At 53.7% G+C, this 21,040-nt stretch overlaps 3 protein-coding genes across 4 annotated transcripts in view; all 3 read left to right on the top strand.

Annotated features, from left to right (window-relative positions):
* The window catches only part of EDC4 (enhancer of mRNA decapping 4), a 31,986-nt gene extending 22,114 nt beyond the window's left edge, over positions 1–9,872 (top strand). Inside the window, exons 22-29 of the mRNA XM_085071576.1 lie at positions 747–927; positions 2,086–2,241; positions 2,930–3,045; positions 3,724–3,889; positions 5,063–5,249; positions 6,434–6,653; positions 7,382–7,545; positions 8,812–9,872. Coding sequence (XP_084927702.1) covers positions 747–927; positions 2,086–2,241; positions 2,930–3,045; positions 3,724–3,889; positions 5,063–5,249; positions 6,434–6,653; positions 7,382–7,545; positions 8,812–9,004 — 1,383 coding nt within the window. The 3' untranslated portion in view covers positions 9,005–9,872. The remainder of the gene's footprint in view (positions 1–746; positions 928–2,085; positions 2,242–2,929; positions 3,046–3,723; positions 3,890–5,062; positions 5,250–6,433; positions 6,654–7,381; positions 7,546–8,811) is intronic.
* Positions 9,873–10,621: 749 nt separating this feature from the next.
* On the top strand, positions 10,622–13,695 carry NRN1L (neuritin 1 like). 2 transcript variants are annotated; one of them, XM_085071581.1, is made up of 3 exons: positions 10,622–10,739; positions 13,013–13,175; positions 13,256–13,695. In XM_085071581.1, the coding sequence occupies exons 1-3, from the start codon at positions 10,682–10,684 to the stop codon at positions 13,527–13,529; spliced, it is 495 nt and encodes a 164-aa protein (XP_084927707.1). In that variant the 5' UTR covers positions 10,622–10,681; the 3' UTR covers positions 13,530–13,695. The 2 variants fall into 2 exon arrangements, with proteins under 2 accessions (XP_084927707.1, XP_084927708.1); XM_085071582.1 differs by lacking the exon at positions 10,622–10,739 and adding an exon at positions 10,942–12,734.
* Positions 13,696–20,546: 6,851 nt separating this feature from the next.
* Positions 20,547–21,040, top strand: part of PSKH1 (protein serine kinase H1) — a 29,527-nt gene continuing 29,033 nt past the window's right edge. The window contains exon 1 of the mRNA XM_085071591.1: positions 20,547–20,646. The gene's annotated coding sequence lies outside the window, so the exon portion shown is untranslated. The remainder of the gene's footprint in view (positions 20,647–21,040) is intronic.

Consider the following 21,040-nt stretch of genomic DNA (forward strand, 5'->3'; position numbering starts at 1 on the left):
AGGAAAGACCTAAGAGAAAGTTCATCCCAGTTCCTTGAAATACCATGGGCCGTGCCTGAGCAGGTTGAGATGGGGCTGCACTTGGGCTTGGCATTGCTCTGTGCTGACATTCAGCAGACAAGGAGCTGCTCTGTGCTCTCCAGACTGATGTATGTTACCTTACTGTGCCTGCAAGTAAGCCATTCCCAGCAAAGAAAGGGTCACAGGGGGACTGCAGGTAACTGACCTTGATGTGTGTGTCTCCTCGTTCCTTCCCCTTAAGGGTGGGTCCTCATACACCTTTAGCTATTTTGAGCAGCTGAAGAGACAACAAACTATAGATTTATACTTCCCCAGTTGTTTGGTCATTCATAAATAAGTAAATGAGCTGAAAAAGTGCTCTAAGAAACCTCCTTACTGTACCAATTGCACAGCTCTTTGATGAGTGTTTGAGGTCACTGTTTACATTCATAGGCATGAACACTCTCAGTGCCTGACCAAAAGTGAATAAAATCTGCTTTGAAGCTTGAATCTAAACGTTTAGTTGATATTCTAAGCAACCATTTATTAATTCCATGCAGGAACCTTGCTTTATCAGTTTATTCCTTGGCACAAAAGGTCTTAAGAGCAGGCATTAAGCTGGCTCCCTTTTCTGCATTGTGTGTTGTGCTTCACTTCCAGGCACCGGGATTGACTCAATACTAAGCAGAAAGCTCAGCTGACCTCCAATCCTGTTAGAAATTAATGCTTGCCCTCTCCACATGTAGGTCACACCAGAGTTCCAGGATGAGCTGATGTGCATCCTGAGGAGCCAACAGCGGGAGCTCTCTGAGCTGCGGCAGAACCAGATGGAGCTGCTGCAGAGACTCACGGATCACCTCGATGCCATCCAGAGCTCCCTCATGGGCCACATGGAGAGGGTGATTGACTCCCAGCAGGAGCAGGAGCGTATCCTTGTTTGTGAATGTTGAGTGAAAGGCTGCAAGGCAGACTAGAGGCATGAGGAAGTCTCAGAAAGTCCAAGGATTGTGGAATTGTGGGGCTGTAGGTGCAGTATAATTGCCTGTCAGCGGTATAATTCAGTTCCTCTCAGGCCCTTTGTAAGGGCAAGAAACTCAGAAATACTATGGAGAAGAACTGACACTTGAGATTGCTTGCTTCATGAGGTATGAGTACCCTGAAGCCTGGGTTTGCTCCCATGCACTGTATCACTTATGTCCACTAATTCTATCCTGTAGAAACATTTTTACCAACCTACTTTTTATGGATATTGGACTTGATGGTTTCTGGTGTCCTGGTTTTGGCTCAGATAGAGTTCACTTTCTTCACACTAGCTCATGTGTGTTATGCTTTGGATTTTTGACCAAAACAATGCTGATAAAACACTGATGTTTTTGCTGCTTCTATGCCCTGTCAAGGCGTTCTCTGTTTCTCATGCTGCTCCACCTGCCAGAGGCTGGGGGTGGGCAAAAGTTGGGAGGAGACACAGCCAGGACAGCTGACCTCCAGTGACCAAAGGGATGCCCTACACTGTATGATGCTGTGCTCAGCATTAAAGGCTGGGGGAAAGGAGGAGGAAGAGGGGACACTTGGAGTGATGGTGTTTGTCTTCCCCAGCCACAGTTAGGTGTGAGGGAGCCCTGCTTTCCTGGGAATGGCTGAACACCTGCTCACCGATGGGAAGTAGTAAATTAATTACTTATTTTGTTTGGCTGGCATGTGCAGCTTTTGTTTTACCTCTTAAACTGTCTTTACCTCAACCAGTGAGCTTTCTCACTTTTACTCTGCCTGTTCTCTCCCCCATCCTGCTGCAGAGGAGTGAGTGAGGGTCTGTCTGGGGCTGAGCTGCCTATGGGGCAGCCAAGTTAACCACAATATGTAGAAAACAGTACTGTCCAACTTCTTTTAGCTGTTTGACTTTCCTATTGTTCCTTCCAAAGCTCTTCTCTTACCCTGATCATTTGTTTGAGAGCACCCTGTTTACAGGAGCACAGCAGCTCTCACTGAGCCTCTGGAGGTGAGGCTGTTGTGCATCTTTGTGGATAGGAACGTTGTGAGTAGACAGGAAATCCGTTGTTTGTGCTCCTTAACGTGAATTCTCACTAGAGAGAAGACTGGACCGGGTGCTGACAGAAGGGCAGCAGCGCAATGGGCAGCTCCAGGAGCACCTGTCCCAGCAGCTCTCCCAGTCCCTGTCCACAGCTGTGTGTAACCGTCTGGAGAGGACCATTCGGGAGGAGATGAAGAAGACAGTGCCCCAGTGTGAGTGTGGCTGCCTGAGTCTGGGAGGTGGATCCCTACAGGTAGCTCCATAGGGATTGGAAGCACACTGCCAAAGTGCTAGCACTGTGTGAAGCAGGAGTTGGTTGTGTGAGCAACAATCACCACAGAGCAGGCTGCTTTGGGCTCCCCTGTAACCTGAGAAGAGGGGCTGTGGTTTGGAAGCAGTATGAGGCTCCCAGAGGGAATGCTTTTCCAGAGAGTGAGGTCTGACCTTCCGTTATCATCTGTAAAACCTCCAGAGTGTTCAGTGGAGGAAGGTGAAAGAGGTTGATGAGTTTGGAAGTGAAGAGTTTGGCTGGAGCAAGTTTGAACTTGTCTTTTCTCTTTCTCGATGCACTGGCACCATGCATGTAAGGAAATTCCAAAAACTGGTGGGAAAGCCTGCACCCAGTAGCTGCCTGAGGCAGGGTTGCCTGCTGTTCTAGATCAGGTCAGCTGTGACTTCGAGGCTGGAGGTTCCACAACTTCTGGTGACTTTCAGAGCTGTACCACCTTCCAGCAAAAACTTTCTCCCAATGTCCAACCTTAGCTCCCCAAGCAAAGTTTGTGATCGTTGTCCCTTGCTGTGTGGTACCCAAGAATAATTTGATTCCATTTTCTTTTTTGTGTTTTGAAGTGTGACTTCAGGGTTAAAGCTGCAATTTTGTCCTGTTTTTGTTATGCCTAGGCATTTCCAAGAGCATGGACCCTACTGTCAGCCAGCTCAGTAACACTATTGCTGCCAAGCTCACTGCTGTGGAGGGGACACTGAAAGAGAATATCACCAAGCTAGTGAAGTCAAAGGTAAGGAGAACCAGAGTAGCTTTTCCTAGAGAGACTGACTTGTGTCACGTGCCTGGGAGCAACTTCTTACACCTTTCCCCCTCACCTCTGCCTCTAGGTAATGCCAGTTTAGCTCCCAGTGGTCAAAGCTGTTTCATGGTCTCATTAGAGAACAAGCTCTTTGTATGCTCCCTTGCCCACTTTGCCTCATTAACACTTTTTTTCATTTACCAAGTTGTTAATTTTCTACTAGAGTAGAGGTTCTCACCACAGCAGTGACTTTTAGGGCCAACTCAATTAGTCAAGTGCTGAAAGTTTGACTGGCTCCATTCTGTTCTCCATATCTATGTTATTTAGGGAGCACAAGCTGCTTACTTACCTTGGCAGGGAGAGATGGTTTTTTGGGAAGGAAGGAGAAGGGCAAAGGAGCTGTGCCTGACTGGGCCACCTTCCCTTGCTGTACAGCAGAACTACAGAGAAGTGGTGCTGGTTTTGGGCAGCCCCTCAGCAAGCAGATGTTCTGCCTGCTGGAATCATAGTGCAGCCAGGCCAGTGGGAAGAGCTGAGGGGGCACCTTTTGGACACTGAGCTATCCTTACCTGGTGTGGGTATGTTGCAGGGACCTAGTGTTTGCTCTTATTCTTAGTCCTGGAGCAGGCTGTTGTTAATTTTCTGGAATCTTCTGTGTGTGCTTGTAAGAACCTTACAGACAGTGTTGTGAGGGCAACAGCTGACACCCTGCAGGGACCCATCCAGTCAGCCTACAGGGAGGCCTTCCAGAGCGTTGTGCTGCCAGCCTTCGAGAAGAGCTGCCAGTCCATGTTCCAGCAAATCAATGACACCTTCAAGCAGGGCACACAGGAATGTGAGTAGGTTTTCTCCTTCAAGTCCTCTCTGCACTATCTGCATTAGTGGCTGACAATACATTGGCCTTATGTTTTTGCCTTTCAGAGTTTCACTGGTGACTGTTTAACCTCCTAAGACCATCCATGTGTTCTGTTTCATATTTGGAAAGCAGAAGGGGGAGGTTTTTGTGGGTGGTGCTGTAAGAGTAGGGATTCACCTCTGGTCTTGGTAGCCCACACAGCAAAACACTCAGCTATGTTCTGGGAATCTGTGATTTCATCTATTGAGCAGGAAAGCCCAGCTCTAGTATTACCCCATCCTGGTGTTAGCAAGATGATGAATGGAGAGGGCAGCAGTCCTGCAGCTAGGCTCTCCTCTCAGATGATTGAGAGATGGATTGGAGAAAGTTTAGAGAAGAGTACCACGATGACCAGAGGTTAAATAGTGGCTGAACAGTATAGACATATTCAGGCTCAAATAGAGCATACCCTTAAGTAAGGAAAACTGTATACTGATGCACAAGGGAAGATCATTCCTGTTCTCAGGCTTGGGATGCAGATCCTTGGCTGGACACGTATTGTTCTGCAGAGCTGGTTTCTGAGAGGGCCTGCATGTGGCCAGTGCTAGCACAGTAACTTCTGTTGGCCATAGATCTTCAGGGTGTTTCCAGCTGCTGTTTATTTTGCACCTTTCCTCTTCGTCACAAGTCCCCCACAAATATGAGAGCTTACATTCTTCTCCCTTTTGATCAAGCTAGTTCATGATATTTTAAAATACAGGTTTTAAATCTCTGCAGACATGATTTCTTTTTTGTCAGAAATGTTCCCCTCTTCCTTCATTAGCACTGAACTAACGCAGATCACAAATCACGCTATGTATCAAGTAAAACACCCTCATTCCTGCCCTAATCTCCCCTGAACAAGGAGTGCCGTTAGAAGTCTGTTGTTGGAGAACTGGTGTGTTTGTTGCTGTGTTATGGGATTCTGTGTGATGGGGAGAGTGGAAGCTGGGTTTCCAGTTTAATATAATGCAGCCCAGAGCAAGGGTTGTGCTTCTACTCTGTCCTGTGCTCATACATGGGCTCAGCAGTTGATTCTGCTGGAGAACATGTAGAGCCTGGCAGCTGGATTTCTGCCCTGATCCTCTCCACGGGTACAGATGGCACAAACATCTCCCTCTCTGCACGTTGCAGATATCCAGCAGCTCGAGGCTCACTTGAAGAACAAGAAGGTACGAGAGCAGGAGGTGCGGGACCCTCTGCTGAACCAGCTGCGGCAGCTCATCAGCACCTTCCAGAGCACCACGGAGCAGCTGGCGTCCACCATCGCGGCCAGTGTCCATGCTGAGGTGCAGCACCAGCTGCACATCATCGTGGGCAAGTAAGTTGGCAGCTGGGCTTGTGGAAAGAGATGTCACTGAGAGGTGCATGCGTGTGTCACAAGCACCTCTGCCTGCTTAGTTGTGGAAACAAGGCAGGAGTGCTGTAGGGCTGCTTGTTGGCCCTGCACATACGGCAAAGCACGTGGGCTGGTAGCTGTTGCCCACGGAAGGTTTCCCAGCTCTCTGGGAAGCTCAGGGCCTGCTTTTCCTCAAGTCCCATTGCAAAATGAAGAACAGAAGGATCTAAGGCACTCCTAAGCACACTCAAATCTGAGCACTTCCTGAAGATGATTTCAGAGTTTTTCGAAGGCTTTCTTTACACCATGTCCTCAGGCATACAGTTTCTGCAGGCTGTTCTCTCTCCCCGCAGCTGCTCTGCAGCAGTTCATGCTTTGCCCTCCTGCTTTCAGGATGGGATCCCAGCAGTGCCTCCTTTCACGCCATGAGGCAGTAGCAGATTGCCAGGCATTGGGATTGGCTGGTGGTCACCTGTGGGGCAGAACAACCCTGTCTATTTTAAGCCACTAGAACATACGTCAGAGCACACTGGGGTCTTCAGTGCAGGCCAGAGTTGCCAGGAAGGCCACCAGACTAAATCCTGGTCTTGTTGCATGGGCTGTGCTTGTTCCCAGGGACGTCCTGCTTTCCTACCTGCAGTAGAGCAGGTTTGATGCTTTGTAAGGGGGAAGAATGCAGCCCTTGGGGGGAAAAGGTGTCACACGCAGCAGCAGAGTCTGCGCTGTGAACTGCTCTTCTGTGGAGAAGTCACAGGCACAGTGTAAGTGAGTTCTCATTCTAAAGGTGTTATCTGCACACGAGAAACTGCATCTGACAGATCTCATGTAGGAAGCTGGCCCTGTTCGGGGATAACCCCACAGCTTAGTCGCCTTGCTTGTAAGCCAGAGACATTAAAGATTTAAAACATTATTTAATGAGAGACTTAGTTCCCTGAAATGTCACTTTCCTGCATAGAATCCTAGCATCTTCCAAGGGCACCCTGGGACATTGTGGTGTTGGCCAGAGAGTTGCCTGTGCCTCAGATCTATTTGTACGAACCCTTTGGGAGCCACACTACAATAAGCAAACCAGCCTGTGCTTTCTCGCTGGTATAAGCTTTGTGCAGTGTTATCCCTTAGCTCTTCATTCTCAGAGATGCCCATGGGTTCTGTTTTGTTTTTTTCAGCATGCAGGAGTCTATTTTGGCCCAGGTGCAGAGAGTCATTAAAGGAGAAGTGAGCCTGGCTATGAAGGAGCAGCAAGCAGCTGTCACCTCGAGCATTGTCCAGGCCATGCGCTCAGCAGCCGGGACACCCATCCCCTCTACTCACATGGATTTCCAGTCCCAGCAGACTCACATCCTTCAGCTGCTCCAGCAGGGACACCTCAACCAAGCTTTCCAGCAGGTACCCAATTTTCCTGGTAGTCATTCACTGTTCGTTGGGGATGGAAAAGGAAAAAGGGCTCCTTGAGGTGGGTGCATAATCCCACAACAGCTTACACGGGCGTTGACTGAAAAGACCTGTAGCAGTGGAGTGCTTGAGGGTTGAGTTGCTCTCATGCAGGTGTAGCCACAGCCATGCAGGTTCCATGATTTGGTAGCAGTTAAGTTCCTTCATCCCTGCCTATGTCCTGTCAGGACAGTGTCAGTGGTGTCAGTGCTCCAGTAAACCAGCGTATTTTGCCATCAGCAGTGACACGTGGTGCAACTCCTGAAGAGCAGCAGCTTCATAAGCCTCTCTGGGCAGATCTACCAGCTGGGGCCTGACCTTGCCTTTGACTTTGAACATGTAGGCAGATCTGTTTGAGCTGTTGCAGACAAACTCTTCTGGTAACGATAGCACTGCTGTGCCAGTGGGCTGACAGGGGCTGCAGCATGGCTCTGCACCATGCTGCTGACAGTAACCTGCTCCTCTCTGTCTGGTTGTGCTCTGTTCAGCTTGGAACAGACACAGGTGTCCTCAGAGCATAGAGTAAGAGCCTAAAGATGGTCCTGCTGGCCTGTACAGCAGAGGTGCAGAGAGTTTTGCTCCCAGAGGAGGCTGCAAGCCATTGAGCGCCCCAGGGCTGTCACTCTGTCCCTTGTCCCTCACCTGTTGGTTCTTGTGCATTTCTAGCTGTGTCTTCCTTGCAGGCTCTAACAGCAGCTGATCTCAACCTGGTTCTGTATGTCTGTGAGACTGTGGATACTCAGCAAGTATTTGGACAGCATCCATGCCCACTGTCCCAGCCGGTGCTGCTCTCCCTCATTCAGCAACTCTCCTCAGATCTGGGCACTCGGACAGAACTGAAGCTGAAGTGAGTATGACCAGAGAACTGAGTCCTGTTCCTGGCACTGGCTTTAAATTCACTGCCTGGAAGCGGAAGGTGGTGCTTCAACAAAAGTTGGAGCTTCTGTAGCCTGTTACTGGTGTGTTTACAGTCAGTATTAACTAGGAAAAATACATCAGCATTGCCGTGGAAAGCTTTGCTGCCCTGAGGTAGTAGTGGAAGGAGTACCCAGTGGTGGGTGCTGGTACCTCTGGGATTGTAGCCTGTAAATATTTGCAGTCTGTGCAGCGATCCACTTTCCCCAAGGAATTATTTCCCTGTGGAGGCAAAAGGAGGGATAGTGCCATGTTCCTTGGATAGTAAAATATCCAGGGCAAGTTTGCTCTGTCCTCAACTCTTAATCCATCACTGGACTTTGTGTCGGCAGTTTGTTGTCGTGACTGTCAGAAAGGCTCAGTGGGAGGTTGCAGCAGGAGCTACTGGAATAATTTCTGGTGGATGTTCCAAGCAAAGCTTGTGTGACAAAATAGTGACTGTGCTGACACTTGCCATGAACATTTTTAGTGTGTGAGTCAAAACCTTGCTATCTGCTCTTAAAAGCTAAATTGTTGAGATACAGGTTTGGACTATGGCTTGTATGGAAAAATTACTTAAATCGAGTTTTTAACTCAACTCAATAGGAATAAAGCAAGCTAGAAAAACTGATAAGAACTTCAAGTTACAGTCAAGCTGGTAATTGGGGTTAAAGCTGCTGCTGTGAAGTTTAAACTGGATTGTTACTGAAAACCCACAGTGAGCACATTGCCTTACTCAGGCTGTGGTTTGAAAGCTGATGGCTCATCTGGACTTCAGAGTGTCTTGTTGGTAAAAGTCTTCATCTTTTCCCACCCCTTCATGGATGGATCTTAGATGTAATGCTACACAAACTGAGCCTCACTGCTGAGGGGTTTTACTGTCTAATGAGTGACTAATTCTGCTTTAAGGCATTTAAGAAAATATCTGCTGAAAGTCACCCCCAGCACCATGGGGAGTTCTCACTGGCTGTTGCACCTGCCTTAGTTCCAGCAGCCAGGTTGTGGGGCAGGCTGGGAGCTGTAGGTTGCCCTCACATGTTGTGGAAGGGATAGGTAGACTCTGCTGTGAGTCCGGAACATTTATTTCCTGACAACTGAACATACTGCAGAGTTTGGGTGGAGTGGGGAGCAAAACTGTACATCTTCAGTGCTAACATGAACTGAGTCAGATTGGGATTGCACACTGGGTTTTGTCCTAACCTTGCTCTCTCTCCTTCAGCTACTTGGAGGATGCAGTGATGCACCTGGACCAAAGTGACCCCATCACCCGAGACCACATGGGGTCAGTCATGAACCAGGTGCGGCAAAAGCTCTTCCAGTTCCTCCAGGCGGAACCCCACAACCCTCTGAGCAAACCTGCGCGTCGCCTCATGATCATGCTGCAGGGCCTGGTCACCCCTGGCATGACCTAGGAGGACCTGGCTGTCTGCTGGGCTGCTCCACCAAAGCCCACCCAGCAGATCCGTAGTTACTGACGGCGTCTGACTGGTGATGAGAGCTCTTGCCAGAAAATCTATCAACACGTGTGTGATGTCTCTAAGGCGAACGCCATCTGTGTATAGTTCCAAATAGTCACTGAACATTCACTTGGCTTATTTTTCCTAAATAGCCTCTTTTTTGAGAGTTAAATCTCTTCTTCACCTGCCCATCCGTCCCCAAGGCTGGCTGGCAGTCCATGTCTCACGCAGCAGAAGCCAATGGATTTCTTACCCCTTTCAAAGTTTGGATCTGCTGCCATCAGCAAGGGAGAGGGGAGGTGTGTGCTGAGCCCGAGCACAGGGGCTGTCGGGGCCACACACTCCTCGCTGACCACAAACCTGTACCCACACCTTAGTGAAGGGCTCAAACTCCTCCTCCCTGGTGGGCTAGAGGCACAGGGAGGAGGTCAGCTGAGCGGGAGGGGTTAGTTAAAATTCGTTAATTAGTTAGTTACTCTGAGGTTTGTTAATTCCAGATCCACAGTGGGGTGCCCAGCCCACCTGATGCAGTGAGGCAGGGTTGGGCAGGGGGTGGTGATGCCTCTGGAGTGCCCTGGGGAAGGGGCTCTGGGTCAGGGTGCTGAGGCTGCAGCAAACTGCAAGAGCCCCGGGGGGCCACCAGTTCTGTTGTGCATCAGAGCATGTCCATGTTTCAGACATTAGTTTTGATTTTTCACCAAGGTTTTTCTTTTTATCTAAATTTTGAAGTTCTGGGGGGTTTTGTTGTTTGTTTTTTGTTTTTTGGGTTTTTTTGGAAATAACATTAAGAACAATTCAATAAAAAATTTTTTGAGAAAAAAAACAGTGGAGACCTTCTTCTGTTGTGTCATGGAGGGAAGACTGAGGAGCTTTTGAGGATATCAAAAGCTTTCCAGGCTAGAGCCTGAGGTGAGGAGTCAAGATGCTCTCCTCAGATTTTTTCCTGAGCCTGCTCAATCTTTCCTGTGTGAGTCCAGCAGGGCATAGTGGTCTGTGCTTCCTGGGAGAACCAGGAGGTGATGGTGGGCTGCTGGCTGTGGGAAGGGGATGTTAATTCCCCCTTTTCAGCAAAAATGTCTCCTGCTGCTCCACCCTCCTGGAGAAGAGAAGGCTCTGGAAAGACCATAGAGCACCTTCCAATACATAAAGGAGTTCCAATAGAGCTGGAGAGGGACTTTGGACAAGAGCATGGAGTGACAGGACAAGGGCGAATGGCTTCACACTGGCAGAAGGCAGAGTCAGATTGAGTATTAGGAAGAAATTCTTCCCCGTAAGGGCAATGAGTCACTGGCACAGGTAGCCCAGAGAAGCCATGGATCCCCCATCCCGGAAAATGTTCACAAGGCCAGGTTGCACAGAGCTTGGAGCAACCTGGTCTTAGTGGGAGGTGTCCGTGCCGGGTAGGACCGAGATGGTCTTTACGGTCCCGTCCAACCCCAACCATTCTCTGCTTTGAGCTGCCAGGGCCGGGGTCCAGCCTCGGGGGCTCCTCCGCCCCTCGGCGGGGCTGGCAGGGCGTGCCGGGGGCCGGTCCCGGGGCGGTGCCGGGCGGGCCGGGGGCGGGCGGCGGGCCGGGGCTGCCGGCGGCGGCGGGCGCGGAGCACTCGGCGGCGGCGGCGCGGGGTCCGCACCATGGGCGGCGGCTGCTGGCGGCTGCTGGGCGTCGTGTGCCCGCTGCTCCTGCACCTCGGTGAGTGCCGCGGGGCCACTCCGGGGCGACCGACACCCTCGGGTTCTCCCTGCCGGGGCTGGGGGGCTGGCGGGTGGGAGAGGGACTCCCGGCCGTCCCCCGGACCCTCTGTAGCTGCGGGGAGCGGGGTACACGGTTGCCCCACGGTTTAGCGATCCATCCACCCTTGTCCCGTGTCCTGCGATGCCGGGCAAGGAGGAACGCGGCTTCACAGCGTTCTCCGGAGTGTCTCTGCTCAGGAGGGGACAGTTCCCGAGCTCTGGCTCTCCAGCCCTTGGCAGCCACCCCACGCACCTGCTGGCTTTCCCTGCTCTCCTCCTTCACCGGGGCCGGAGGGCACCCTGATCGCTGGGGGGCTTTTATCCGGCAGGTCCTGCACCTCACTGGCCCCAGCGTGTCTCCTCCCCACTCCCACTCCTCAGTGAGCCGAAGGAGGATGCGGAGCACAGCGGTACTCAGTGACACCTCTGCCCTGAAAAGGGATGGGGAGCCTGGGGTTAACCTGGTCCGGCTGCACGGAGGGGGGAGGACAGGGACCACCAAACCTCTGGTGGATTTTAGGTTTAGAGGGTGGGCGATTCCGACCCTTCCCCAGGAGCAGGATGCCTGCGTCGGCACTCGGTTGGGAGCCAGGGATGCTCTGCAGCGCCCTGGGAACTTCCTCCGTGCGTTTCCCTTGGGCTTTCTCCCTGCCGGAGCCGGGGCCAGGTTTCTCCCCATGGCTTTGCAGCGGAGCAGCGGAGGTGATTTGCCCTCCTGGTTTCTCCTTTGCTCGCCCTGCCCAGCCTCGCGCCGAGGGAGCTAAGCGGAGGGGAGGGCTTGTGCCGGGCATTAGAGGAGCCCAGGAGATGAAACCTCAGCCTGCAGCAGGGACCAGCCGGCTGAGGGGAGGCATCTTCTGGCCCTGACAGCCGCTGTGTCCCTGTGCTGGTGGGAGACACGCTTGCCTGTCTTGGGTCAAAAGAGGAGCAATGGATCCCACTTTCTCTATTGATATCTCCAATATTTGTGAGCCACGTGTCTGGCATCAGTCTGAGACTTTCCTCGGTGATGTGTTCAAAGGGGTTCTCATCGCAAACACTTTGTTCAGGGCCCTGTTCCAGAGGTGTGGCATGGGGTGCCAGCTGCAAGGCACACGGCTCCCTGGAGATATCCTGGCTACCTCAGAAGTCACCGGGAAACTCTCCGCTGCTTCTGGGGTCACCTTCCCACAGGGGTCCCCCACAGGGCTGTCCTCAATTAGAAACCTTCCTGGTGCACACCCATAGCACTTCCAAAACTCTCATAACTCCTGTTACTTGGCACAGGGACCCCACATCTTCTGGCCTGCAGGACCCTCAGGGCAGAGCTGGAGACCATGCAGGTTTTCCCTGTAACCCGGTCACACACAAACTATTTTTGGGCTTCCCGCCGGCCGTGGATGCACTCGCAGTTCCTTGTGAACACACCCTGTCACCCATTGTCCCGTGGCCGGCACCAGGGTTTGGCCAGTGCCAGTGGTGAATCGTTTGTGGAGCAGAGCAGGGAACTGGGGCTTCTCAGAATGAAGCAGCCAGAGTTGCACTTGTGCCTTTTCCTTTTGTACTTTTCCTCTCCTTCACCTTTCCCACTTGCCCTCCCTGTTTTCCTTTCCCCTTTTCTATCCACCTTTCCCCTTCCTCCTTCCCTTCGCCCTTCCTCTTCCCGCCTTTCCCCTCCCTTCTCCCTTTCTTCTTTCCCCCCCTTTTCCATTTTCCTTTTACCTTTGCTCTTCCCCTTCCTCCTGCCCCTTCTTTCCCTTCCCCTTTCTCTTTCCCACTTTCCCCTTCTCCTTCCCCCTTCCCCTTTCCTTTCCCCCTTCACCCTCTCTCCCACTGCAGTCGGAGCAGGGACTCCAGCTTGCTGAGCTTTTTCTTTTTTTTTTTTTTTTTTTCTGTTGTAGTCACAAATTAATCTTTGCTGTCAGGGGATAAAGACCGGGACAGATGGCTCCGGGGAGAGCCCGGGAGGCCCGAGGTGACGGGGCTGGCAGGAGCCCTGCGGCGAATGGCAACATCGCTGCGGGGTCGTCACATGGCGTCGGGCTTTCGGGCCAGGAGCGAAGGGTCACTACGAGTGCCCAGGGAGGGGATGAGAGAGGCCCAGGGAGATGTGGAAGCCCCTCGCCACATTTCAGAGCCCAGTGTCACCTCCCCCCGGTGATACCCTCGCGCCTCCTCGCCTGAGCCGGGCAGGCGGGGGCTGTCGGGGGTCGGCGGGGGCTCAGCTCGGTCTCTCGTCTCTGTGCCCCGCAGCCGCGAGCCAGGAGCCCGTCAGCATGGCGGGACAATGCGACACCATCTACAAGGGCTTCGCCGGCTGCCTCATCAGCCTGGGGGACAGCATGGCCCAGAGCGTCCGGCAGCAGCAGCAGGAGGAGGGCGGCGAGGAGGCGCAGGAGCTGGACACCATCTGCAAGTGAGTGTCCCTGGGGGAGCCGCTGGGACGGCGGCGTGACCTGCCACCAGCAGTTCCCCGACTCCTGCCCTCCTCCCCAGGTCCTGGGATGATTTCCACACCTGCGCCAGCGAGGTGCTGTCGAGATGCCCCGTGGAAGCGGCCACCATCTGGGAGTCGCTGCGCCAGGAGTCCCGCAAGATCCAGTTCCAGGGGAACCTGCAGGAGCTGTGCAGCGCCCGGGGACGCCTGGCCAGCGCCCAGGGCTCGCCGGCCGCTGAGACCAACCAGGCCACGCTGCGGGGCTCGGCCACCCCCCTGCACCCCCGCCTGCTGGCCCTGCTGGCCCTGCCGCTGCTGCTGCCCCGGCTGTAGCCCGGCCCGCCCGCGGGGTAGCCAGGTGATGCCGGCTCGGTCCCCTCGGGTGCTGGCCGGTCCCCGCCACGCCCACCTCCCTCCCGGGCATCCCTCGCGGGGCACGGTCCTCTCCCGCAGCACTTCAGATGGATTTATATTTATATTAAAAGACACTTTTACATTTCTCCTGTCTCTCTGCCATGGGATGCCCCTCGAGCCCTTCCCAAACTCCGTGTTTGCTCTGGGGACTGGAGAGCAGATGCTCCCTGCAGCAGTCCCCAGGCAGGGTCAGTAGGGAGGGTCTGTGGCTCCATTCCATGGGACCATGGTCAGCCCCAGGAGGGAGCAATTCCCACTGCCTTGGTGTTCCCTGACAGCTGCTTTTCAGGGCTGAGCATAGCAGATATTCCCTGTAGAGGTGGGTCAAATGTTTTCTTCGTTTTAAAGGGCACCTTAGGAAAACACAGGGCACAGACTTGTCTTTGGCAGCCAATAGTTTGTCCTCTGATGGGCAACTCCAGTTAAATTTTCTGTTTTCCAGCCCCTTTATTCTGGCCTGGCTGTATTCATGGTAGTGAAGAAAACTGTGGTTTGCAGGGAAGAGAGGTTGCTACTTTTTTTAATCAAGAGGATAAAGTGAAAAAACTAAGGAACTGAAACACTCATGCAGGTCCATGTGGAACTTGCAAAGTTAAACCAAGATGGTTTGTGAGAGTTTAACTTGGCTAAACTTGTGTCTATCAGTGGAAGATGCTGTGAGCTGTGGTACAGATCACAGGCTCCTCGCTGGTGTGGCCCCCAGGTCCCAGCAGCAGTGGTGGGTAGATCTGGCTGGCATGTGGAAAACCATCCCACCTGGGAAAGACAACCAAATCCTGTGAACAACACAAGTGCCACTGCACTGTGGATTGTTCCAGGCTCAGCAGAGGACAGGAGCAATGAGTTTCTATGTGCCATGGGTAGTGAGTTATTGCTATTTCTGTGATTTCTGGGGAGATTCCAAGGCAGTCCCAAAAACATTCCAGCAGCTGGGCACATGGGTTTGGCCCAGAGAAGCCTCTGCACTCTGGCCTGTGGCTGAAAGCCTTTCAAGTGTGAGCAAGAAGGTCAGTAATCACTGTTCTCATTGAGCCAGGGAAAATTATTGCTTGTTTCATTATAAAACCTCTTCCTGCAAAGTCCGGTCACTTAAACGTGATCTTTGACCTCTGTGATGTCACCGTGGCTGTCCCAGTCCTCTGCCAACCTCTGGGTCTGGGAAACACTAAGAGAATGGTTGGTCCATCCCATGGGGCTGAGTGGTTGCTGCTGACCCCTCAGCTCTGTGCGGGGCACTGTATTTATTCCCCATTATTTATTTCTCTAACCAGCCTGGAGCTGGCTGAGGGGACACAAAACGTCTGGGCTCCCGGCAGCCCTTGCTGGGGGACGATGCTGATCCCGGGGCCAGTGCCCCATGGGATATAGGGCAAGACACCACCCCAGCTCTCCTCATCCAGCAGCTGCCGCTCCCCGTGTTTAACGCCAGCGCCGGGGGGATAATCCGCCGATTCTTCCCTTCCCAGTTCCTGACAATCCTGTGTTTAAGGGTGAATTAGTGCCGGATCCCGGCAGGGTGGCTAAGAGGATAAACGCCAGCCGGGCGCCGGCCACGCACCGCGCAGCGCCCGCCGGCACCTCTGTGGGGGTGAGAGCGGTGGGATCGCTGCCGGGTGCTCTCAGCATCCTGCAGCGGGCAGTGGGAGGTGGCCGGGGAGATGGAGCGACACCAGCTTGGTGCAGTGACAGGGTGGTGTCACAATGGTGACACTTGCAGACAACAAACTGTGCTGCTTCAATACAGATGGAATAGAAGACTGGGAAGACCCCACAGCCACCCACCGAACATTCCGGGTGTTTCACCCTGTGTGCAGACACACCACACAGGTGCCATGTCCTGGAAAATGTCACCGTACATGTCACAGGTCCTTGGCTACGTCACCACATGTCCTGAGCACCAGCACTTGTCACCACACATGGCTCGTGCTCCTTGGCTGTGCTTCCATGTCTGTCCTGCAGCTGGAAGGTGCCACCGTGTCAACACACAGCCTGTAGGCACTGATGGCTCTGGGAAGCCAGGGCTCAGATTTGGGGGTGCTGGAAAAGGGTAAATCTGTGGGTCACCAGTGCCTGGTGACACCACATGTGCAACACTCCACAGCAAAGCACTGCCCAAACCCCACTGTCACCTGTCACCCAATCCTCCTTCAGATGGGTGCCTGCAGGGCTCAGGGCAGCAGTGTGACAGCAAGGGTGGGCATGCTGACCCCAGGAAAGCTCTCTGGTGCTCCAAAACTGGGACAATGAGCTGGTGTCTGTCTTTCCATTAGATCCAAGGGCTTGGGACAGTCCTGCAGCCATGTCCTGTTGTGGGAAAGGACAATGTCCTTGTTCCTGTGCCCAGAACAAACAGTTGGCTCCCTGCACACTGACAACACCTTAAAGCAACTGCCCAGGCTGAAACCTGTGGATGGTGGGTAATGAGACTGGTGGACCCCGGCACGGGGAGCCTTTGGAATGCCCGTCATGCTGTGAAAACCCCTCGCTCTGGTTATGAAACTCTGGTGACCTACTTTACACTCCCTGCTTTTGTTCTTAATTCCCAGATATGGCTGCTCTCCAGATTTTGCCCATCAAGGCAAATTAATTGGAGTAGATCCTAATTTGCTCTCTGCTATTCTTTGGGCAGAAGATTAAATGCTCTACAGACATTATCTCCCTCTCTCTTCTCTAAGAGACAAACCTGAATTATTGAAAAAAGATAAAAAAAGGGATAAAGGCCAGCTGAGTCCAGCTGAGTTGATGTTTGAATTCACTTTTTGTGATCGCAGAAGGGGCCAGGGAGGCCCTTGTGTCCCCAGGCAGCTGGAACCAGATGGTGACACTGTTCTGGGTGGCTGTGTGAGTGAGAGAGCACACATGGCACAGTGACATGAAGGCCAACCTCCCACCACGCCACCCGACACCTCTGCCGCACGATGGCTGAAACCTCCATTCCTTTGCCCAGGGAAATTCCTCATGGTGAAGGTGCCAGCTGGGGAATGCCTCCTCATCTGTGGGGATGCACTTGGCTTTCTCTAACTGGATGGACTGGCATGGAGGCCACCAGCAGAGGAGGGATGGCTCCTTGCCCTGTCACAACCCCCAGTGCCACTGTCCCAGTCTGATGTCCCCATGGAAGGGCCTAATCAGGCACCCCGGGGGGAGCAAGAGCATTGGAAGCTGAGCATAGCCTGGAGGACACTATGTCACAGGGCTGGCCACTGTCCGAGCTTGCGTGAGGATTTCTGCTGAGCCAAATATCCAACTTTCCATGAGGAAACACCAAAAGACAACCTCAATCCCCACAGATCGGAGGCAGGGGGAACAGCTGAGCCAGAGTCACCTCTGCCGTGGGGGCTGTGTTTAGTCCCCCGCCTGGCACCCCATCTGCGCTCAGCTTTGGGGCTGTTTTATTTTCCAGAGAGGCATATGGAAAGTTGGATTTCTTTTTTAAGCAGCTTTAATTGAACATCCTCCCGTTACGACCTCTGCTCAGCCTTGCTAGGACAACCTTGAGCTCTGGCCCTGCATGGCTGCTGAGGCCCAAGCTTGCTGCTGTGCAGGGCATGGATGCAGCTCGGAGGAAATACAGGTTTTATGCTTCACCCCATCATTTGATGGCTGATGAGGGGGCCCATTCTCCTGGCTTCCTATGGCCTGGCACATCAGGATGCCTTGGGACACCTGAATTGCCCCATGCCCTGCATGTGCAGCAACATCCCAGGCAGCTTTTGGTGCTGGGGGATGCTGGAGGTGCTTCCAGCCATTCCCATCGTTTCACAGGAAATTACAGCTTGTTGCGCCCCAGCGAGATGCTGGAGTCAGATGGCAGCACTGCAAGCAGGTGTGGGATGCAAAGAGAGCTCTGAAATTTCTGCTCCAAGCAGACTTTATGGTGGTGTTGGAACATCTCTGCATCTTTAGGGAGACAGGATCCTCCTCCACCTGTGGGTACCTGGCATTGCCCCACTGATCCAAGCCTGCCTTTATCAACTTCTCCAGGAGAAGACATGAAGAAGCCACTAAGAGGAGATACAAAACTACAAGGAGACAACAGCCCTTTTGTCAGGAAAACCCAAGAATGGCACTGCTTTGTGAGTGTGTCAGAAACCTGTTACCGGTAGCGTCTTGGAGGAGAAAGAAAAAACCTCATGTTTTTCAGGTGGAGCAGAGCTGGTGGGAGCCCAGGCACTCAGAGGCTGGCAGGATGAGAAGCTGCAGAGCTCTCCAGTGCTCAGAGCTTCCCGGCCAGTGCCCCCAGAAGCAAGGTGCTTCTCTCAGTCAGAAAACTTCTTGCTCTAGCTGCAGGAAAGGCTCTAGATGGAGTAACAGACATCAGGAGTCAACAGGCAGTGATCCAAAAGTCAAACTGGGTGCCCAACCTGGCAGGCAATGGGTCACATGGATGAGCACACAGTTCCTCACTTCATCCCTGGGTGCTCTGCCAGGCGGATGTTGGCTTTGCACGGAAGTCTGGTGTGAAGTTCTCTTGGCTCCAGTGGGTCTCAGAGCACCACCACAGCATAAATAATACAAGAACGAGCTGCTCTGATTGAAGTTCTCAGAAGTCCGTGGTTCTGGCCCAAGGGTTTGACGCCTGTTGGCTCCTTGACATTTTTCAGCGGTGATGGACCCGGAACTGCCTCATTCAGTGTTCCCACGAGGCTGGTCAGGAAACAAAGCTGTGAGGAAGTGACTAAGGGAAGATGCTTCCCCTGAGGGAAACGCATCCTTGCATCCCTGTGTGAGCATCTGTGGCCAAGGTGAGGCAGCCCGCTGCTCTACACCCATCAGCCAGGAGGACAGAGAGGCACACACTGGTGGAACCAAGCTGGGATGACCTTGAGAAACAGCCTGAAATAACAGGATCAACTTAAACAGGGACACGTGCAAGGTTTCACAGGCTAAGCCACCTCTCAGGGACAGTGCAGGGGACATGTGGCTGTGGAGACATCTCTAGAAAGAAAATGGGGGGATTAGAGGGCTGAAAATGTACCAGCAGCACCACTACTGTATGGGACAACAGAGAACTGCACAACTCACCAGATCTGTCGAGTCCAGCCCAGGCAGCCCCTTCTCAACCCTCACAAATTTCCGTGCCTCATCGGGAATTACACAGAGAAGAAGCTGATGACAATAGTGTGCATCAGCAGGTACAACTTCTACTACATTATGACTTACTAATCATTTTAAACAGCCGAAGATCCCAGGAGCATTAAAATAAAGCCGGCTATTTTTAAAAGCATGGTAGGAGTGTGAAAATAGCCCCACTCCACCCGAACCGCCTCGGGAATGACGTGACAGCCAGGCTGGAAAACAAGCCCGACAGTGTCGCCTCTCTATGTCCCCAAGGGAAAGGAGTGCCATCAGCATCCCTGCAAGGTGTCATCCCTTTTCCCCCTGCTTTCAGGCCATCCAGGGCCGGGACGTGGGGTGTTTTGTTTGAGGATGAGGAAAGGATATGAGGAAGAAAGTCCGCAGGCAGTTACCAAGCAAACTTTGTGGGTTTTGTGGCACTTAGTAGCTGGGGAAAAGAAAGGAGAAATGAATGTGTCTCGTTATTCTGCTGTGCACAAGAGCTATCCCACAGGGACCACGTTTTCCCTGCCAAGGAAAAGGACCAATGCTTCCGGGCAATTCTCTTGCAAAGGGGATGTTTTTCCAGAGTCCCGCAGCCCAGCGGGGAGCCGTCAGAGCTGCTCCATGGGCTGTGGGCTCCAAGGCGCTGCTGGGGAGCTGTCAGAGCTGGATTTGGCTCCAAAGAGGAGGCACTGTGGCCACTCTTCCAAGACAGGAGCATGGGGAGAAGGAACATCTTCCTTGCCAAGAGCCACGGGGCTGAAGAGGGTCCCAGTGTTGCAAAATGCAGAATATGTCAACATTATCTTAAGGCAGGATGTTCTTTGATGTAAGACCTTTGTATACTTTCAAGACTAATCGGCAAAAAAGGAGACCTAATCAGTGGAACAGGCACCAGACAACATCCCTCATTCAAGGATATCCTGGGACTAACAAGATTTAGGGATGTAATAAACTATGTTGTTGATGTTTGTCAGTGTAAACATTGCAAATTTGGCAAAATACTCCATGTCCATGTATCCTAGAGCTGAACAATCTTCACTGTAACACTAAAGATTACACTTACAGGTTAAAAAGATCCTGCCCAGGTGAAGACTCTTCCCCTAAGCATGAGTGGAAATTAGCTGGGGTTATGTGATTCCTATGGAAAATACTAATGAATCCTAACAGAGAGGCTGTGCTGGGGAAATTGCTAACCCTGAACTTTTATGTGTAAATAATGGCACAGAAAGCTGGGCGGCGTGTGCTGGATTAGTGAAATACACCGAGCACCGGGCTGGGGCAGCTCTGAAATAAGCCATTGGTGTCTCTCTCGAGTGTGTCATTATCGGCTCGTTGCACACCAAGGAACGAACCCGATTTTTTTTGAGTCCCAGGCGGGGCTGAGGGGTCCCGTGTGGGACTGAGGGCTCTAGGCGGGACTGAGGGGTCCCAGACGGGGCTGAGGGCTCCAGGCGGGGTTGAGGGGTTCCACAGGGTGCTGAGGGGTCCCAGACGGGGCTGAAGGGTCCCAGGCGGGGTTGAGGGGTCCTCTATGGGACTGAGGGCTCCAGGCGGGGCTGAGGGGTCCCACATGGGGCTGAGGGGTCCCAGACGGGGCTGAGGGGTCCAGGCGGGGCTGAGGGGTCCAGGCGGGGCTGAGGGGTCCCAGACGGGGCTGAGGGGTCCCAGACCGGGGTGAGGGCTCCAGGCGGGGCTGGGGGGGTCCCCAGACGGGGCTGAAACACTCCGTGGCCCCCACGCTCCCGCACCCCAGCCGACACCGGGGCGGCTCTGCCCTCAGGGCGGGTCCCGGGCGGGCTCTCCCGGCAGCCCCGGCAGGGGGCGGTAAAGCCCCCCCCGCCCTCCGCGCGCCTCGGCCCCGCCCCCGCCCCTCCGCCAATCGCCGCGCGCGGTGTCCCCGCCCCTCGGGTGTCTGCGGCGCGCGGTGATGACGTCAGGAGGCGGTGCCGCGCCGCGGCCGGAGCGGGCCGAGGTGAGTCCGGGATCGGCGCCCCCGGGACCGCCCGGCCCGGCACCGGCTCCGGCTCCGCCTGCCCTCCCTTCTCCTCCCTCCCTTCCTCCGGGGCGGGGGCGGTGCGGCCCGGGAGGCGCGGGCGCGGCGGGCCCCGCCGCCTCAGCCCTGCCGCTGCCCGGGGCGCTGGGCCGCGGGGACGGGCGGGCCGGGGAGGGAGCTCTGCCCGCTCCCGGAGTGTCCCCTCAGTGAGGAGCGCGGTGCTTCCCAGGCCTCGAGCCGAACCTGCTGCGGGGCGAGCTCCTGGCACCGGCTCGGCCCTCGGTCCCCTCTCTAGGATGGCGACAAACGGCCTGGGTCGGGATGAGTTCTGAAAACAAACAGCTTTAGAAATCCCGGTTGGTTTGGCTGATTC

The sequence above is a fragment of the Lichenostomus cassidix genome, chromosome 11 (assembly GCF_008360975.1).
Source record: "Lichenostomus cassidix isolate B80296 chromosome 11, HeHo_3.0, whole genome shotgun sequence".
NCBI classification, from domain to species: domain Eukaryota; kingdom Metazoa; phylum Chordata; class Aves; order Passeriformes; family Meliphagidae; genus Lichenostomus; species Lichenostomus cassidix.